Below are 20,146 nucleotides of genomic sequence, written 5' to 3' on the forward strand. Positions count from 1 at the left end.
ACCTCCTGTGGCCTCATATTGCGTTCACATCCTGAACTTGAACTAAGCGAGAGAGGCCCCGCCACAATCCACGCCAAAATCCAGCTACCACCTAGGTGCTCACTTTTGTCCGCCTAGCGCCGTGCAGCCTTCCTTACCTGCAGTCTCTCGTTTTATCCTCACGACCAGCCTGTGAGGCCAGAGCTGCCCCCACACTCGTTTTCTAGAATGAGGGAGCAGACTTGAGGAGGTTAAGTAATCTGCCTGCATGGCTGTGTAGGGTTCGTCACATAGCAGCCCAGGGTGGAGCTGGCGTTCAGACGCTCGAATCTGTCTCCAGGGCTGGCTATCCTCTTAGCCCCGGCCTCACCCTCCCGCTCCAGGCCGGATAAGGCAGCTGCCTCCATCTGCCAAGGGTAGGGGGCCTGGTCCTACCGCGCACTGTATATTGTCCCTCTTGTCTCCATTCCTCCAATCCAAAGGCACAGCCCTGCCTCCCTGCTCCTTTCCCTGTGGATTAAGTTGCATTGGGGTTTGACTCAGACAGTGACCTAGACCACACGCATTCACTGATCCACGTCACTTCCTTACGTCCCCGGGATAAGCCTCACTCGTACCATCCACCTCCAATTCCTTACAGAAGGCATGCACAGAATCTCGTCTTACATTTAGAGAAGCCATATAGGGAAGCAGCTGTCATGCTAAAGAAACCACTTGATTTAATTGTCTGTTTACAGCAGCAGCTGAGGCCGTGTGCACAGGAAGTCCACGTGCCGCCCAGAAGTGTCGGCGGCAGGACGGGAGCTGAGCAGAGGATAGTCACTGTTTCCCATATACTCGAGCTTTTGGTTTTACGTACATTGTGCTCCCCCGTTTTATGAATAACTCGTCCCTGCCACACTCAGTCAGCCTCCGCTCCCGCTGTATTTTCAGGAGCTCATTCACTTACAGGAGGAGAGGAAATTGAAACAGGCTGCTTCTGAACCTCCTTGCGTGGTTAGGCAGGCAGTGGGCTAGCTGAGAACAGGATCCCCCAGGATGGCCTTTGGGTGTCTTCACTAGAAGGTCCTTCAGTTCCCCAGACCGACCAGGGGTATTTTCTGGTAAGTTCTACCAGTTGACTCTTACTTACTGGCATAATGGCTCATTTTTCAACACTACGAGAGAAAATGTTAATGGTGTGACTTTTAGTAAATTCAGATCCTAACAAAAATCCTAAATTGTCTAGGGCACCATAGGAGATGGCTTTCTGAGGAACTTGATGGATTCTGCTCATAAATGAAGCTCCATTTCTGGCCTGAAAAAGGCCTTGAGATTCAAGCCCCACCGTCACTAACCCAAAGAACAGGGCTGTGGACGCATAAAGACCAGGAAATCCATCGTGTGAGGAAGGCAAGGCCTGATAGTACAATTCTCTTGCAGACTAGAGAAGGCAAAGGTCAGGACAATTCAGAGGCCATCTCATGAAAGTGTAAAACATGATTTTCTTCCTGAGGAACCAGAAGATAGCAACCAAGAAACGTAAGGTGTGACATTCCCTTCCTTACCAAGCCGCCCCCGACTGTGCCACGTCTTAAGGCTATTATGTATAAATAACTCAAGGGATCAGATCGTTAGGCAGCAAAATAGTGCATGAAAGATGTTTAACTTATTAGCCTTTTAAAGAAGTAAACAGTCTTGTCTGGCAGGAGATGCAAATAAGATGAGGCTACTGAGACCTTGAAATTGGAACAATTTGGTCTACCAGCTGAATTCCCCCATTCTCTCTTAATTTGCACTCCTAAACCTCAGTCCGCTTTTATCTTGCTAATCACCCCTCGTCTGGCCCTCAACGGAGCAGTAGCCCAGCTCATCACCACTCACCCTGTAACACGGGCCCCGATCCAGGGCCCTGAGCCCCAGGCAGTAAGTGACCCGGGGCTCCTGGGGCCTCATCTGAGGGTGGAGAAGCAGACACTCTTTCGGGGAAGGGGGCTTGTGCGGTTCCCAGGCAGAAGCAGGTGCCGAACCCACTGGCCGGATGACAAGCTGCAGAGAAAGTGAAGCCAAGAGGAAACATTATAGACGCTCCCTGTGTACAGAGAGGGCAGGGACTCCAGCCAGGCGTTCAGACTGAAACCAGGTTGTGAAATGCCTCCGTTTACACCTTAATTGCCGAAAGCATACCTTTTGATGGACGTTAGAAATGGGCTTGTGAATTCCCCAGTGTTGCCGATCGCTTCCCACCCGCTCTCAGCGATCCCACTGGGAACCAGCAGGGGTCACCCTCCTCCTGTGCCAGCGCCGTCCCAGCCTAGGGCTGTGTACAGAACCCCTAATTAACAAGAGCTCAATTGCTCCCCCCAGCCTTCATGCTCCCTCTCTTTGGCCTCTGTCAGACTTTACTGGCAGGCCAGCATGCAGACATCCCCACAGGGACCAGCAAGCTTTTTCTGCAGAAGCCCAAACAGTAAATATTTTCAACTTTGCGGGCCATCTGGTCTCTGTTGGAGCTACTCAACTCTTGCCATCGTAAGCATGAGAACAGAGACAGTATGTAAATGATTAGCTTGGCCCTGTTCCAGTGAAACTATTTATGAGCACTGGAATTTTCATGTCCACACATCGCAAAATGTTACTTTGGATTTTTTTGTCACCACCTTTAAAAAGTCATTTTTAGGTCCCAGGCTGTACAGAAACAGGCAAAAGGCCAGATCTGACCCTGCAGGCTGTGGCTTGCTGACCCGGGATGGAGGCTCTCATATCAAGACTTGATATCAGTGGGAGGAGGATCCGTTCCCACAGGGACCAGGCATAACCAGGATGGCCCTGATTCAGAACAACTCTGGACCACAAGTCCTCCGCTAGACCCGAGGTTCTTGAATAAAAACCACACGTGTTATGCGGCTAAGGAGAAGGAAAGCCTCAGGGGCCAAGGCTTTCTCTGCCTGAAGCAGAGACGATGGAGGAGCCAGGGGGTCTGGGAGGAGCGACCCCGTATGCGTGCCTTTCCCAGGATAGGTACTCGGAGCAGATGGTGTGAGAGTGAGGGCATCTGGGAATAGTGCAGGGCTGGGGAGCAAGGGTTCCCCAGGGAACCGCGCAGTAAAGGAGTGAGCCACATCTGTCCCCCTCCTTCCTGCACTCACCTTCAGGTAACTTGGGTTGAATAAAAGATTCATCTTGGGACTGAGGGAGGCATGGAGAGACATAGTTACAGCCGGGCTCTAACCACCCCCCAAACACACTGCCTGCTCATTAACATGTTCTGCACCAGCCTGATGCAGGTTTCCTGTTCTCAGAGCCCCACAGGGATAGGAGCCGGCACCCCAGCCAGGGAGAATTGCAGAGGATGGGGGTGGCGGGTAGGTGTTGAATGTCTCTACTCCTGTTTCTAAGAGCTATACACCCATCCCCAGCAATGGCCAGGCACTAACAGGATGGGCTAGAGTTCAGTGCAGCCGACAGCACCAGGAGGGCTGGGCGTAGGGTGAGCGAGAACATTGTGGGTACATGCTCGCCGGACACTTCACTCCCCACCTCAGGCCAGTGAAGGTACAGAAGGATCTAGGTCTAGAAGCCAGAGAGTGGGCCCAGCACTCGGGGGGAGTCACACTTACTGTGCAAATTGGCATTTGGGTCCCTCAGGGCAGAAGCTAGCTAAGTAGTTAATACACATTATCCTGCGGACGTGGCGATATTTACACAGGGGACCTGCTGGGCAAAGAGAAAACAGAAGGATCTTCTTTAGCTAGTGGGGGAAACACACATGACAAAGCTTACCGGCAAGGGGAAGCACCAACTTCCCAGCCACATGACTGAGATGGGAAAGGGCACCTCAGAATGTGTGGGAGTAGGTGTCAGCTGGCCAGGCCTGTAACAGTAGCGTTAGAAGTGTCCCTAACACGCTGTCTTGGAGGACTTACATGGATGTGGAGTGTAGCATGCTTTTATTTACTTAGCTGTAGAAGGTTTGGCTGAGCAAAGGCCCACCAATCACACATCTTACTAACCCTCCTTCAGCCTCCCTCCCCTAAAATCCTCCCCGAACCAGGGCTGCCAGGAGCTCAGTAAGAACAACACACCCAGATACCGGAAAAGAAAGGACGGCGGTGCTCAGAGCACGGGGACCCAGATGGGGGCCCTGCCTCCGAAGTTTGGCCAGATAGGCACAGTGAAATGTATTTACGTGACACCCAGATGGGTAAAGGGAACAGAGAAGTGTCTCCTATGGGTCAGACCCGATGCGCAGGGCTGCCCAAGGGGTCCTACTTCCACCCGGCCCAACAGCCCTCAGGGGAGCTGGTCCCCTTTTCATATTTGCTCAAGGTCACACGGTCAATACATTCTGAAGCCATTGGGATTTGAACCGCAGTGAGCCTGCTCCAAGAAGCCCATCATGTACCGCAGAGGGTTTCCACTGCAGGGAGGCTGGGGGGAGCTACAGAGAGGCCTGCTGTGGGATTTCAACCTGGGGCAGACCTCCACAGGCCGCATCAGGAATGTGCATCCTTCCCCTGCCGGGAGACTCCCCCCAAATCCTGCTCCCCCATGTCCCCTAGAGCCCTCTTTCTGTCAGGGCCTCACCGTCCTTGCAGAAACCTTGGTCATACCACGGACAGTCCCGGGTCTTGAAGGCCGGCTTCACATGGAGAAAGGGACATTCCTTGTTGTTGCAGCCACCTGAAAATCCCAGTGTTCTTTGTGCATAAGTGGGTTCATCTTTGCAGTCACTTCTGCCCTCCTGGAACAAGATTGACCCTGCCCCTTGCATATAAGCCACTTATCTGCCTTCTGGTGGTCAGCAGCTTTTTGAGGACAGCAAGATATTTCTAAACCTTCCTGCAACCTAAGAAAGGCAGATCGCAATCATACTGGCTAAGCGGGACTTGGGTGTGAATACACACATCTGGAAGAGTTGGGGCAGGGCCAGATATCCAGAGGTATTTAGAGGCTACTTGGGAGGAAGGAACGAGGAGAGATGGGGAAGGGGAGGACCCAGAGCCAGCAGCTTAAGATCCAGGAAGACATAGACGCTGCGTGAAGATGTTGCCATGCACGTGGTGAAAGCTTCATCTCTATGATGAAACCTACATGGCTTCCAGAGTAAAGGGGTGCAGTTCTTTCTGGGGGAAATGCCAAGAAGAGCAGAGCACTGCTTCAAAGTTGGCACAGGGATTAAGATAAATGCAACACAGAGGGACATCTGTAGTTTCGCAAAGCCTGTGCTGTAATCTGTCTGGGGATTAGACCAAGACCCCGGGCTCCTAGGAGGAGCCAGCCCTGTTTGCATAGACCACAGGAGTTGGGGAGGGAGTCTAAGCCCTCTTAGCTTCCCCTTAGGGACCCAGGGGCTCTGAAGGAACCAAGGGGGAAGATTCAGCCCTGTTTTCACCTCATTCAAATAGAGAATTGGTGAGTGTTTCCAATCTCATTCTCCTTAAAAGCCTACAGTTTAACAATGAAAGATCAGAAGGAGAAATTAAGGGAACAATCCCATTTACCAGCACATCAAAAAGAATAAAATACCTAGGAATAAACCTGCCTAAGGAGGCAAAAGACCTGTACTCTGAAAACTATAAGATGCTGATGAAAGAAACTGAAGATGACACAAACAGATGGAAAGATATACCGTGTTCTTGGACTGGAGCAATCAATATTGTCAAAATGACTGTACTACCCGAGGCAATCTACAGATTCAATGCAATCCTTATCAAATTACCAATGGCATTTTTCACAGATCTAGAACAAAAAAAATTTTTTTTAATTTGTGTGGAAACACAAGAGACCCCAAATAGCCAAAGCAATCTTGAGAAAGAAAAGTGGAATTGGAAGAATCAGGTTCCCTGACTTCAGACTATACTATAATGCTACAGTCATCAAAACAGTATGGTACTGGCACAAAAACAGAAATACAGATGAATGGAACAGGATAGAAAGCCCAGAAAGAAAGCCACGCACCTATGGTCAATTAATCTATGACAAAGGAGGCAAGAATATACAATGGAGAAAAGATAGTCTCTTTTCAATAAGTGGTGCTGGGAAAACTGGACAGCTACACGTAAAAGAATGAAATTAGAACATTCTCTAACACCATACACAAAAATAAACTCAGAATGGATTAAAGACCTAAATGAAGACCAGATACTATAAAACTCCTAGAGGAAAACATAGACAGAACACACTTTGACATAAATCACAGCAGTATCTTTTTGGACCCTTCTCCTAGAGTAATGGAAATAAAAACAAAAATAAACAAATGGGACCTAATTAAACTTAAAGTTTTTGCACAGCAAAGGAAACCATAAAGAAAACAAAAAAGACAACCTAAAGAATGGGAGAAAATATTTGCAAATGATGCGACCAACAAGGGATTAATCTCCAAAATACACAAACAGCTCATACAGTTCAATATCCAAAAAACAAAAATCCCAATCAAAAAATGGGCAGAAGACCTAAATAGACATTTCTCCAAAGAACACATACAGATGACCAGTAGGCACATGAAAAGATGCTCAACATCGTTAATTATTAGAGAAATGCAAATCAAAAGTACAGTGAGGTATCACCGCACACTGGCCTGAACGGCCATCATCAAGGTCTACAAATAATAAATGCTGGAGAGGGTGTGGAGAAAAGGGAACCCTCGTGCACTGTTGGTGGGAATGTAAATTGGTACAGCCACTATGGAGAACAGGTTCCTCAAAAAGCTAAAAATAGAGTTATCATATCATTCAGCAATCCCACTCCTGGGCATATATCTGGAGAAAACTATAATTCGAAAAGATACATGCACCCCTATGCTCATAGCAGCACTATTCACAGTATCCAAGACAGGAAAGCAACCCAAATGTCCATTGACAGATGAATGGATAAAGAAGATGTGGTACATACATACAGTGGACTATTACTCAGCCATAAAAAGAATGAAATGATGCCATTTTCAGCAACATAGATGGACCTAGAGATTATCATACTAGGTGAAGTAAGTCAGAAAGAGAAAGACAAATACCATATGATATCACTTGTATGTGGAATCTAAAGAAAAATAAAAACACAAATGAACTTATTTACAAAACAGCAATAGATGCACAGACATAGAAAACAAATTTATGGTTACCAAAGGGGGAAGAGGGGAGGGATAAATTAGGACTTTGGGATTAGCAGATACACACTATTATATGTAAAATAGGTAAACAACAAGGACATACTATATAGCACAGGGAACTCTACTCAGTATTTTGTAATAACCCATAATGGAAGAGTCTGAAAAAAGAATATATATATATTATAGAATATATATATATATAACTGAATCACTTTGCTGTGCACCTGAAGCTAACACAACATTGTAGATCAACTGAACTTCAATACATTAATTAATTAATTAAAGCCTACAACTTAGCGCTTTTCCGAGCCAAAAGGAACGCCATTAGTGTCAATTCCACTGGTTTCCAAGCAGCTCCAAAGAGATCTATTTTTTTACATTGGGCTTGTGCAAAGCAAGGTTTCACCTGAACCTTCAAGAGTACCACTCCTTCCCCAGAGTTTCAACCCCACTCTTACCCAGTTCTCTCATTTCACAAACGAGGACACCAGGGCTCAAAGAGGAGAAACGTGTCCATTTCCACCCGCTTCCTCATACTGACAAAGGGTTTTCTTCCTGCTGTTGGTGCGCAGCTCTCGGTACAGTGCTAACTCTGGGCTCCATCCTTCTGAGGAATGGAACTGACGTCCCCCCGGGGGCTGGTGAACATGGGACAGAAGGAGACTGTGGGAGGTCCTCTGTGCACGGGGGTGGGCTTTTCCACCCTGGCCTGGGTGCCGGCTGTGCGTTCCTCTCTCGGCCAGCAGGTGGCACCGCACCCCACCCGCCCGTCTGCCTGTCAGAGCCCCCTGCCCAAGGTACCTTTGCGAGGAGCACATCCAGGAGCCAAAGCCCCCGGGCTCCCTAGCTCCTTTCAACTGCCCTTTCCCACTCCTACATCTCCCCAACAGTATTTTTTAAGTAAAACGATTTACTTCCAATGAGAACTGTAATTATGCTTTGATATTAGAAAAAGGTATTCATTCATTTACTCCAAGAGCAAAAACACGGGTTACCTACTGTAACCACCGGTGTATACGTCCGCCCTCACAGGAGGGATTATTTGAGAGCAGAGCGGACCCAGTTCTATTCCCGTATCCGTGCCGAGCACGTCCCCAATCCCCAAAAGAAAGCCAACCAAGGTTTTTGAAAGAATAAAGTGGCGTTTTAAATTAAGAGTTTTTTAGGTGACGACCAAGGGGGACCAGGCCCCATATACACTTTGTCCTTTCTTACAAGGGGCACATGCGGGCAACCCTCATGAATTGCCACCGCCAGGTCTCAAGTCCGAGGAGTACGCAGGAAACAGAATTTGAGCTTGGGGGAAGCTCTTACTGACCTTGGGGGGCGGGGTGCCTTCTTCCTGGATACCCAGGAATGCCCCCCCATGGACACTAATGAGGAACAGCTGCCCGCAGCCCCCAGAAGTTTCAAAGCCAAGCCGCCTCAGTCAGAGGTGTCCCTGGAGGCTGGCCCAGCTCTCCCTCCAAGTCCCTCTTCGGAATACAGTTTGAAAACTACTAGACTAGATCATCCTTAAGGCTCCTTCCAGCTCTGAAAAGCACTGAACTGTAAAAGTTTATGGAGAAAGATAAGACCTGAAACACATGCACAGATCCCGTTCTTAACCCGGCACTGGCTTTCCCCTATGTAGCCCCTCAGATGACAAAAGACTTGAGTCAGAGGGGGGTGACATGCGGGTCCAGACCTGACCACACAAGGTCATTTCAGGGGCCGAACTTCTGAAGCTCGTGATCTCCCGTTTACAGTGACCTTCTATTGCCAATCAGTGATGCTAGTTTTCCATTTACCGAAGCGATGTAAAGTTTTCTTCTAAAAGAAGAGTTAAAAATAGCAAGATGGTGCGCGTCGATGGGGCAGGTGCTTTGCGGGGACGTGGAGCACCGTTAAAGTGCCTGCTGTTTGGGAAACACTGGTTCCGACCCACCCTAGCCCATCCCGGGGCTTGAGAGAGGGCCTGTTCAAGGCTCGTTTCCAGACAGCCAGTCTGGGTGCGTCATTAGCCGGGAGTGGACCAGGGAGGGCAACAATTCAGCCTTTGATTCCAGCCCTCTCCTTCCCTCGGCGGGACCGGCTGCGTGTGCCTGAGCCTGCTGGGGCAGTGAAGCAGGGCTCAGAGGACAGTTCCAATTTTTCTAGGGGGTTGGAGAAGCAGGCCCCCGCGGCCTGGTCTGCCAACCTGGGACACGCGAGGCCTCCTTTGGGGGCCCCTCCCAGACTTCATCCCATCCCTCGGCCCCCACTGCTACCCTCCGGGGTGGGGGGCGGGCACCAGGAAGGGGCATTACCGACCAAACTTTGAGTAGAAGTAGCACACTGGCATCCTGGTAACGTCGTACTGGTGCAGGAACTTGCACTGGTCGCCCTTCTTGCACAGCCCCCGGAGCCAGTGCTTACACACCACCATCTTCTCCCCTCGGTCGTGCCGGAAGGGGCACAGCTTCCCTGGGGACACCAGAGCACCCAGCTGGGGGTCCCCGCTCGCCTAGAGCCTGAGCCCAGCTCACCCCTGGAAGGAAGTCCCACCGTCCCTTCCCCTGGAGCCTGGGGGAGGCTAGAATTGGTGGCCAGACACGGCTTAAAACACAGCTTCAAAGCCCTCTCTGCCTGGCGTGGTGCCCTGGCCCTTCTCGAACCCCGGGGAGCCCCCAGGCTGTCAGGACACCTTCTGTGGCACCCTCTGCGACCCTCCCCTCCAGCCTGATGGGGTGCTCCTACCAGACAGGAGAGCCCTGGTTTCCAGCCCTGGCCCCCCGAGCCGCCACCCATCCTAGCAAGGTGCCAGCACAAAGTAAGGCTCATAAAGGACCTGTTGAATTCACATCTTAAAAAACCAAATGTTCTGTTTCCTGATTCCAGAGATCTAACATGGTGACGTAGGAGCCAGCTTGGTAACAATTCAGAAGGAACTGGAAACGCTATATTTCACTCTTTGTCATCTTCACTCAGCTGGTCTTGCCGTCGGCAGGAAGGACACCCCTCAGTTTCTTAGCAGGACCCGTCTCGTGCTTGGCCACCTCTCCGATAGAATTTGTGGGGTGCTGGGGAGGCGTTCTTCTTAAAGAGCCTTACCCTCCAGCCCTGGCCATTGGCTTGCCTGGGTCTGACCTTCCAGACCTAAGAACAGTTTTATTTCTTTGCAAGAGGGTATCTCTGTGAACCACTGTTCTAGAGACTGGATGGACCAAGCTGAGGAGACAGGATCCCAGGAGGCGTCACTAGTCCTGGCTTCACAAAGCCTGGAGTGACCGACAAGCTCATTTCCCTCCCAACCCATCGTCCAGGGCTGCCCCAAACACGGACGAGGCATGTGGCAAAAATGGCCCCAGGTCCCCCCCATGCCTGGGCCCCTCCTGGCCTCCCAGCTTCCCAAGAACAAAATCACTTGGATCCCAAAAGCAGGTCCTAAACTCATTGAGTTTCTTAACCTGGATCTCTAGGGGGGACTGGAGACCCCCAAATTGGAGGCAAGGCTTCTGGGGGCAAGTGGGTTTCCATCGGAAGAGCCCGTGAGTGGTTCGGGAGCCAGAAGAAAAGCTGGGAGCCGCTACTTTTCAGTCAGGTACCCCACACCCCCGCCGAAGCGCTGCTTTTGGGGAGAAGGGTTTAGAAGAACGGTTTTTCCGTTTTGTTTTGTTTTTTTGGCCACACCGCGTAGCATGAGGGATCTTAGTTCCCCGACCAGGGATCAAACCCATGCCCCCTGCGTTGGGAGCTCGGAGTCTTAACCACTGGACCACCAGGGAAGTCCCCACGGAAGAGCATATTGTTGAGCCACGTTGGGATGGGGGAGAAATAAGGATGCTTGTTGTAGCATCTCAGAGACTGTGGCCAGAGCTTTCTTAGGACACAAGAAATGGATGCAGGGACTTCCTGGTGGCGCAGTGGTTAAGAATCCAGCTGCCAATGCAGGGGACATGGGTTCGAGCCCTGGTCAGGGAAGATCCCACATGCCGCAGAGCGACTAAGCCCGTGCGCCACAACTACTGAGCCTGCACTCTAGAGCCCGCGAGCCACAACTACTGAAGCCCGTGCGCCTAGAGCCCGTGCTCCACAACGAGAAGCCACCGCAACGAGAAGCCCGCGCACCGCTGTGAAGAGTAGCCCCCGGGGGCTTCCCTGGTGGTGCAGTGGTTGAGAATCTGCCTGCCAATGCAGGGGACACGGGTTCGAGCCCTGGTCTGGGAAGATCCCACATGCCGCGGAGCGACTAGGCCTGTGAGCCACAACTACTGAGCCTGCGCATCTGGAGCCTGTGCTCCGCAACGAGAGGCCACGATAGTGAGAGGCCCGCGCACCGCAATGAAGAGTGGCCCCCACTTGCCACAACTAGAGAAAGCCCTTGCACAGAAACAAAGACCCAACACAGCCAAAAATAAATAAATAAATTTAAAAAAAAAAGGTTTCTTTAAAAATTTTTAAAAAAAGTAAAAATAAAATAAAATAAAATAAAAAATAAAAAAAATAAGAGGGATCCCAGGGCCAATCTCTATCCCATGAGCATAGCCTTACCAGATTTAGCAAATAAAAAAAATATTAAAAAAAAAAAAAAAAGAGTAGCTCCCAGCTCGCCGCAACTAAAGAAAGCCCCCGTGCAGCAATGAAGACCCAATGCAGCCAAAAATAAATAAATAAATAAACTTATATTAAAAAAAAAAAAAGAAATGGATGGAACGGCTGAGCAGGTCCCAAATCAATTCGCAGGACAAGAGTAGGGGGAAGGAAACCACTCCCCCGGCTGGGGGAAAATAAAGAGGTCGGAGGCCTCCTGGGAGCACGCAGCTGACACCCACAAACACTCCCACCCCACCGCCAGCAAGGCGGAAAGAAGGGAATGTCTCCTTCCAGGTAGCCCTGCCTGCCCTCATCAGTGCGAGTGAATCAGGGACATCCTAGGGGCGTGGGGGAAGGTAGGCTTCTGGATGGAGCCCCCAACTTGCCCTTTGCCTACTTTTCATAAGACTACAATTTTGTCCCGTCCCACCTTCCCCTCCCCAGGTGCAAATCCAACACCCTATTCCAGGCCAAGCTGAACCCCGTGTGGCCTAGAGAGCCCCAGCTGCCACCCACCCCCGACCCCAGGCCCACCTGCTGACCACAGGCCCACCTGCTGACCGACCTTTCTCGCAGAGCCCTTTAGCGAAGAAGCTGCACACAGCTGAGCCCGACTCTGGAAGGAGAAGAAGGCAAAGGAGGGGGGTAGCTTCCCCAGAGGCTGTGGCTGTCAAAGGGCCTTCACCCCTCAGTCAGCACGTCTCCCTTCTACCTGCCAAGGCTTGGGCCTGGGGGTCCTCAAGTCCTGGCCCTTGTGATGCCGGCCTCAGGAACCAGCCTTCAGCCTCCACACCTAAGCCCCCCAACTCTGAAACGGAGGTGCTGGAGGGGCCCAAGTCCAGCCTGGGAGCTCGGGAGGCCAGTGTGCTTCTTCCCAACTTCTTTCAATTTACCTCTCTTGGGTCTCCTTGCCCAGAAGCCAGCCCCATTTTTTTTTTTTTTGGAGTCCTGGAAAGGACGTAAGAGGGGGGCCTGAGACGCGAGGGGCTAAGCTGGGGATCCCAGATGGTGGGCCCAAGCCCCCTGCTCCTTCTCCCTGGTGAGCGGCAGAGAGAAGGGGCCGCCCCATCAGGGAGCCAAGCAGAGGGGCCTGCAGAGAAGGCTGGGGGGTGGGGAGGGAGGGGGAGGGGGGTGGGGAGGGAGGGAGGCGGCGGGGTCCCCGTCCTCACTCACTGTCCATGCCCTGGAAAGGCAGGAGCCCAGTGCCCTTCTGCATCTCTACATCCTTCTCGAAGGTGAAGGTGATCTGCTCCAGCCCTGCAATGACCTCCTGCATCCTCTCTCTCCTGCTGGGGCTACTAAAAGTTGCTCAAGCCCCCCGCAGATGGGCCTAATATAGCTCATCAGAGGCCCTTAAGGGGCCAGGCTCTGATGCGGAACCCCATCACCCCGGCTGACTGCCGAGCCATACTCCCCAGGCACAGCTAGACAGGAGTTACCTATGCAGGTGCAGACGCCCCAGGGCCCCAGTCCCCTCCACCTGTACGTAAGTCCCACTCCCAATGAGTGCTGCTGGGGAAGGATGAGCAAAGCCCCACACGCTGCTTATCTCTGCATGTTCCCAAAGACGCCCATGCAGACGTTACCAGGCCCGTGTTCGTACTTTTAATGTAAAGACACAGCCACCGGTGAGCTGTGAGGAGAGTTGCACAAACCAGCCCCGGCGCGGCTGCGCTGAGTCTTCTTGATTCGCGGGAGCTGGCGCTCGGGAGCCGGAGGGCCTGGGGGCGGGGCGAGCGGTGCAGAGGGAGGGAGCCCCACCCCGACCTCCGCATTTCCCTTCAATCAGGCCCCAGCCCAGCCCTCCCTCTGGGACTCCTGACGCCCCTCCTCTGGCCTGAGTGACAAGCCAGAGTGAGCTCTTCACGGGAGAGAGGGAAATGGACCGACATCCAGAGAACTCGGAAACAGCGGGATGAATAGCGCTTTGTTTACCACGCACACGATCCCGTGCTGGGCCGGGGGGTGGGGAGGAGGTGAGACCAACCGGAGGCCGCGGCCTCGCAGCCCGGGCTCCACCCGCCACCCCGGCGCCTCCCACCCCTGAGAAAGTGCTTTGTAAACGAAATCTCTATGCAAATGTTGTTTTATCATTATTACACCACCCCTGCCCCCAAGGCTGGGGACGTCGGAAAAGGCTTTCCAAGGAGCATCTTCGGGCTGTAACTGGGGCAGGCTTCCCCCTCCCCCTGCTCTGGCCCCCAGCGGGCCTTCCCTGCCGACGGAGCCGAGGTTTCAGAGCTGCTGGGGAGCGGATGCCCGCCACCCAAGCGCCCTCCTTCCTGGACCCAGAAGGGCGAGGCGGGCAGCGCCCTGTAGGCCTGCGGCCGGGCCAGCAAGAGGGAGCCTGCTGACTTTTGTTTCCGCCTGGCTGTGGCTCCCACATTCGTTGTTCTTTTGAACCCTGGATCAGAAAAGAAAACGGCTGGAGAGATAGACACCTGGAGCCCAGGCGGGGCTGGGAGGGGCAGGGAAGGGATCCCGGAGTCTCCAGAAGCTGGGAGCTCCCTCCAGCTGCACCCCAGGGAGGCAGAGGGGCGGAGGGTCCCTGGGGTAGGCGGTCTTGCTTCTTTGGGCCCTTTTCACGTACACTGATTAGTCTCCAAAACACCTTCATCTGTGGACACAGGCTCATGTCAGGCTCCTTCCCGCCAACCTGGCAGGTGGCAGCTTCAACATGGAGGCCCAGCAAGGCCAAGGGCACGTGGTTGGGAAGGTGATAATGATGGAATTCAAACCCAGGTCTCTTGGTGATCTCCTTCCATAAACATCCCAGAGCATCTCTGTGCCAGGAACTGGGGACCCCAAAACAAAGGACTGTGTCCCTGCCTTCAGGGATGGCCCAGTCAAGGGGGGGAGACTTTCACCAGCACGGTTCTACCACGGCGGGTGTTGGTAGCAGAGGGACAAACGCCAAGAGGGGAGCTCGTTGTGCAGGGGCAGGGAGGGGTGGCGGGGAGGGCTCTTGGAGGAGAGACGGGTGGCGATGGGGGGTTGGGAGGCAGAGTGTTGCAGAGGAGGGGCCAGAGGTGTGAAAGCATGGGGCCACGAAGCAACGTGGCAGGCCGGGGGCACGGTCAAGGGTTTGGTTCGGTCGAAGCGTGGGTTTAGAGAAGGGCAGCGTGGTGACAAGACTGGAGAAGGAAGTAGGGCCCCGAAGCTGGAGTGCCTTTCAGGGCTCGGTTTTTATCACGAAGCCAGCGGGGAGCTCCTGCAGGGCTAGGAGAGCAGCACACAGCACCCTGAAGAATGGAGTGTGGGGAGACCACTTAGTGATGATAAAAAGTAAGAATTACAGCCCCGGAGACATCAGCGGGGGTGCCTCTCAGCACCTTGGTGGCCCGAAGAGTTCATCAGGAGGGCGGAGAGGGAAGGAGGCCCCGTGGAGAGCCCTCCCTCCATCCACACCCAGCCCCGCAGCCCCCCTCCTCTCCCAGCCAGGGTCCCACGCCCAACCCGGGCTCCCGCCCCAGAAGGTGTGCACAGGGTGTGGCTTCCAGGGACTCCCTCCTCCCGCTGCCTCACCGTTTATTTGCCATAGAGTGACAGCGTCTTGCGTGCATGGTTGTTTTTTTTTTTTTGGCTGCGTTGGGTCTTCATTGCTGCGCGCGGGCTTTCTCTAGTTGAGGCGAGCGGGGGCTACTCTTCGTTGCGGTGCGCGGGCTGCTCACTGCGGTAGCTTCTCTTGTTGCGGAGCACGGGCTCTAGGCGCACGGGCTTCAGTAGTTGTGGCGCACGGGCTCTAGGGCGCAGGCTCAGTAGTTGTGGCGCATGCGCTTAATTGCTCCGCAGCATGTGAGATCTTCCAGGACCAGGGCTCGAACCCGTGTCCCCTGCATTGGCAAGCGGATTCTTAACCACTGCGCCACCAGGGAAGCCCACGTGCATGGTTTTTGCTTCCCCAAAATACCTTCTGTTGACTTGTCTCCCCCAGGATGATACACCAAGTCCTCACCCCTGGTACCTGTGAATGTGAGCTTATTTGGAAACTGGGTCTTTGCAGATGCAATTAAGTTAAGGATCTCAAGGTGAGATCATCCTGGAATTCAGGTGAGTCCTGAACCCATGACTGGTGCCCTTAGAAAAGAGAGGGAGATCGGAGACGCTGAGATACAGAAGAGCCCCAGAGAAGAAGCCTCGCAAAGACGGAAGGAGACTGGAGGCTTAGAGCTACCAAGGGACCCCACAGGTGGCCGCCCTCACCAGAAGCCAGGAGAGAGGCACGGGCCCCTCCTCCCTCAGAGGCTCCAGAAGGGGGACTTCCCTGGTGGTTCAGTGGCTAAGACGCCACGCTCCCAATGCAGAGGACCAGGGTTTGATCCCTGGTCAGGGAACTAGATCCCACATGCCGCAACTGAGAGTCTGCATTGCCGCAACTAAACATCCCGCATGCGGCAATGAAGATCTCGCATGCTGCAACTAAGACCCAGCGCAGCCATATAAATAAATAAATAATTAAAAAAAAAAGAGGCTCCAGAAGGAAACAACCTATGACACCTCAATTTTGAGAGTAAATTTCTGTTGCTTTAAGCCACCACCTTTGTGGCCATTTGTTATAGCGGCCTTAGGAAACGAATACACCTTCCCACTTGGAAACTGAGTTTCGGAAGTCCTCACCCCTTTTACAGATGAGCAAATAAAAATGCAGAAAAGATGGGTGATTGCCAAGGTCCCACAGCTAATGAGCATCTGAATCCGGAGTCGGATCTGGGTCTCCCACCTCCCAGGCACTTTGCTTCTCCTCTCTCTCTCTCAGAACTGGGGGAGTTGCCCACTCGACACCCCCCATTTATACTCCTACCTCACGGCTCCCAAGTGGACCAGTGCCCTCATTGTGCAAAGACAAAAAGCGAGCCCCAGGCCAGAGGAACCCTGGCAATGCCTGGAGGAGGGGCCGGCCTGGGAGCAGGGGGCCTGGCTGGCTCTGGGATGTCCCCTCTGGAATCTCCCCGTCCGCTCTTCTGTGCCCTGGAGCTGATGCCGAGCATTTGTGTTTTCATTTCTTAATTAATTCATGGCTGCAAAGTGGACGCACAAATCACTGCACAAACAGTGGCATTAATTTTTAATCACCATCATTATGAGGTTCTCATTTAACTCTGGCTTCAGATTTCCCGAATCATCATCACCCAGCTCCTTTCCCTTTATAAACGCACAGCTCTGAAAAGCAGTGGGTGCGGGGAGCTCTGGAATTCTCTGGCTGCCTGGAACTGGCCGAGGTCATCCTGCTCGGCCCAGCCATGGATCAGTCCCAGCCGGTGCTCTTCCGGGCAGCGTGTGGCCACGCCCCCTCCACCCCGGTACCCGTGCATCTGCCTTACTCCCCACTCAGGACCTGAGTTGGTGGAAAAGGGGCCAGGCTGGCATCAGACAGGCCGGGGTTCACATCCTGGTTCTGTCTGTCCCCAGTCTGCCACCCCAGGCCAGTCATTTAATCACCCCTCTGAGCTCCAGATTCTGCATCAGTAAAAGGGGACCCACATGTGACCTCCCTGGGGGGCTGAGGTTAGTGAGAAGTCCACGCGGAAGCCTGACACTGGAGGTACGTGCCGTGAGGTATGAGCTGGTGCTCGAGGCCCCAGGTGTCCGCCCCTGGGTCCGTGGGGCCACCCCTTCTCCAAATGTATTAATCCTTCAGGCCCCTGATGAAAGGTGCCGTGAGGGGCAGGGGACTCCACGCTGTCCAGCTGCTGCTGGAGCGGCCGCTCTAAGTCCCGTAGGGACGGGCCTGCCGCTGGAGAGCTGCTGGGAGGGGCTGGAGGTCAGAGGAGCCCCGGGTGACCCACAGCTGCTGCTCCGGCCCAGGGATAATGAGCCAGCGTGCCCTGCCCCCTCCACTGCTCTTTGTGCCCGAGATGCCACTTGGCGGGGACAGCTGTTGGCCTCCCAGTAGCCACTTGAAGTGCAGGGCAGCGAGGTCCAGCAGCCGGGATGGTCCTGCTCTGTCTTTGCCCGGGAGCTTGGCCTCTGGGAGTCTGGTGGTTCTAGAAACTCTACTCTGGAAAAGGCATCCCTCTTCCCTAGGGGCGTGGGCCCAGTAACAGGGCAAATGACCCTGCCCACATTTCCCATCAGGGCCTCCTCTGGTCCTCACTGCAACCACTCAGGTTGCTTCTGCCCATTTTACAGATAAAGAAACCAAGTCCCAGAGGGGTGAAGCAACTGCTTAAAGCTCACACAGTCTGTAGATGTCAGAATGGGGACCTAGACTCCCAACCATTGCTCCTAATTACTAGGACTTCATCAGGGGAGTGTCACCATGTACAATGCATTCTCTCTAATTCCCACAAAACCCCAGAAAGAGAGGCATTCTTCTTTCTCTTCTGCAGTCGAGAAAACCAAGGCTCAGTGGCTTACCCGAGCTTCCCAAAGACCATCAGCTCGGTCTGCATGACCCCAAAGCCAAGCTCCTTTCAGCTGACCAAGCTGCAGTACAGGAAAGGGCCCCACCCCTTGCCAGGCCGGTGAGACGACCAAGACCCCTGAGGCCCGAGACTATGCCCGGGCCTATGGGTGGGCATGTGGATTATATTTCTAGCCAGAGAGTCAAGGAGACAGGACCTTTTGGGCTCAGGGGGGTCAGTCTTGGCCCAGGGGATGTCCCAGTAGCTTTTCTCCTCCACTGAGAGAGAGAGATTGAGATTTTTTTAAATATAAATTTATTTGTTTATTTATTTTTGGCTGCGTTGGGTCTTTGTTGCTGTGCACGCAGTCTTTCTCTAGTTGCGGCGAGCGGGGGCTACTCTTCGTTGCGGTGCGCGGGCTTCTCATTGCGGTGGCTCCTCTTGTTGTGGAGCACAGGCTCTAGGTGCGTGGGCTTCAGTAGTTGTGGCTCGCGGGCTAAGTAGTTGTGGCTCGCGGGCTTCAGTAGTTGTGGCTCGCGGGCTCAGTAGTTTGGCTCACAGGCTCTAGAGGGCAGGCTCAATAGTTGTAGCGCGTGGGCTTAGTTGCTCCGCAGCATGTGGGATCTTCCCGGACCAGGGCTCGAACCCGTGTCCTCTGCGTTGGCAGGCAGATTCTTAACCACTGCACCACCAGGGAAGTCCCGAGATTGAGATTTGAAGATACTACACTGCTGGCTTTGAAGATGGAAGGTGGAACCATGAACCAAGGAATGCAGGTGCCTCCAGAGCTGGAAGAGGCAAGGAAACAAATTCTCCCCTAGAACCTGCAGAAGGAAAGCACACCTGCCAACACCTTGATTTTAGCTCGGTGAAGGCCCTTTCTGACCTCCAGAATTATAAGACAATATGTTTGTTGTTTCAAGCTACTAAATTTGTAGTAATTTAGTACAGTAACAAAGGGGAAAGTCACTGATAAACAGGCAGTTGAATCCTACAATGTGGGACACAGGGGCATTTGCAGAACTACTACAAGACTACTTAGCTCTCACCTGGATGGCAAGGACAGGTTTCCGGGAGGATGTGAAACACAGCTGAGACAGGTAGAGCGTTGTCAAGGTGGTAAAGAACAATGTTCCCAGCAGCAGCAGTGCATTTGGGAAACCACTTCTGGCTCTGCAGGGCTGAATCTGGCCGGTCGGCTGCTGAAAGAGGTTCAAGGAGCTGGTGGCTTGGGAAGGGCCTTGACTCTGAGGCCTTGGGAGTCACAGAAGGAGCTGGCCTTGCAGCATTGGGTCTGCTCAGGGTAGAAAGTCAAGATAAACCATAATTATGAGCAAAGTTCTAATATCTATTCCTGCATCCCGGTGGATGGTCCTGTGTACCTCCTGGGGTGCATGAACCCCTCGCCCTCACTTGGAGGAGGGAGAGGAAGGTTTTTCTAGAACACAGGCCGCCAGCTGGTTGCCGACACCGTGATGGATTAGTTCTCCCTGCCCCGGCCTGGTGCACTCACTTTGATGGATTGGGGTCAAGGTCACAGGTTTGACCTGCCTTTGGGTCAATGGAGTTGGGAAGAAAAAGTCCATTTTCATCACGAAAGACTGCCCTCTGGTCTGTTATCGCTAAATGATTCTTGGGTCACAAGGCAGACAGACAGGGTACAGATGGAAAAACCCTCCAGGGCCTGACTGTTGACAGGGAGTCAATGGTGCCCACGCTGTGTACAAAGCCCAGGGGGTGTGGGCGGCAGAAGCGGGCAAGCAGAGGGCAACCCCTCCCCACTCCCAGCCTGGACAAACCACCCTGACCCCTGGGTGGGGTCCCAGGAGGGAGAAGCTCGCCCACACTGACCTTCCCTCCTGTTGGGCATTCAACAAATCCATCCAGCTGCCCTTGCTCTCGCTCCTTGGCTTGGCTTTGAATTCCATCTCTGGCCCAAGACTCCCCATCTAGATGAACAGTTCCAAGCACGTGGGGACTCACCCACTGTCTCAGTCAGCTCGGGATTCACGGACGGGGCATAAACAGCAAATATTTAGTTCTCTCACTTTGGAAGGCTGGAAGTCCAAGATGCAGGTACCAGCATGGCTGGCTTTTGCTGAAGGGCTCTCTTCCTGGCTTGCAAAGGGCTACCTTCTCACTGTGTCCTCATGTGGCAGAGAGAGAACACGTTCTGGTCTCT

General features: G+C 53.2%; 1 protein-coding gene across 1 annotated transcript; it reads right to left on the reverse strand.

The window, feature by feature from the left end:
* Positions 1-1,895: 1,895 nt before the first annotated feature.
* Positions 1,896-14,571, reverse strand: CPSF4L (cleavage and polyadenylation specific factor 4 like). Its single transcript, XM_082372238.1, has 5 exons — positions 12,794-14,571; positions 12,186-12,236; positions 9,359-9,511; positions 4,546-4,641; positions 1,896-3,672 (listed from the first exon to the last, which is right to left on the reverse strand). Exons 1-5 carry the CDS (start codon positions 12,894-12,896, stop codon positions 3,575-3,577), a joined length of 501 nt encoding a protein of 166 aa, XP_082228364.1. The 5' UTR covers positions 12,897-14,571; the 3' UTR covers positions 1,896-3,574.
* Between the last annotated feature and the right edge of the window lie 5,575 nt (positions 14,572-20,146).

The sequence above is a fragment of the Balaenoptera borealis genome, assembly GCF_965194805.1.
Source record: "Balaenoptera borealis genome assembly, chromosome: 20".
NCBI classification, from domain to species: domain Eukaryota; kingdom Metazoa; phylum Chordata; class Mammalia; order Artiodactyla; family Balaenopteridae; genus Balaenoptera; species Balaenoptera borealis.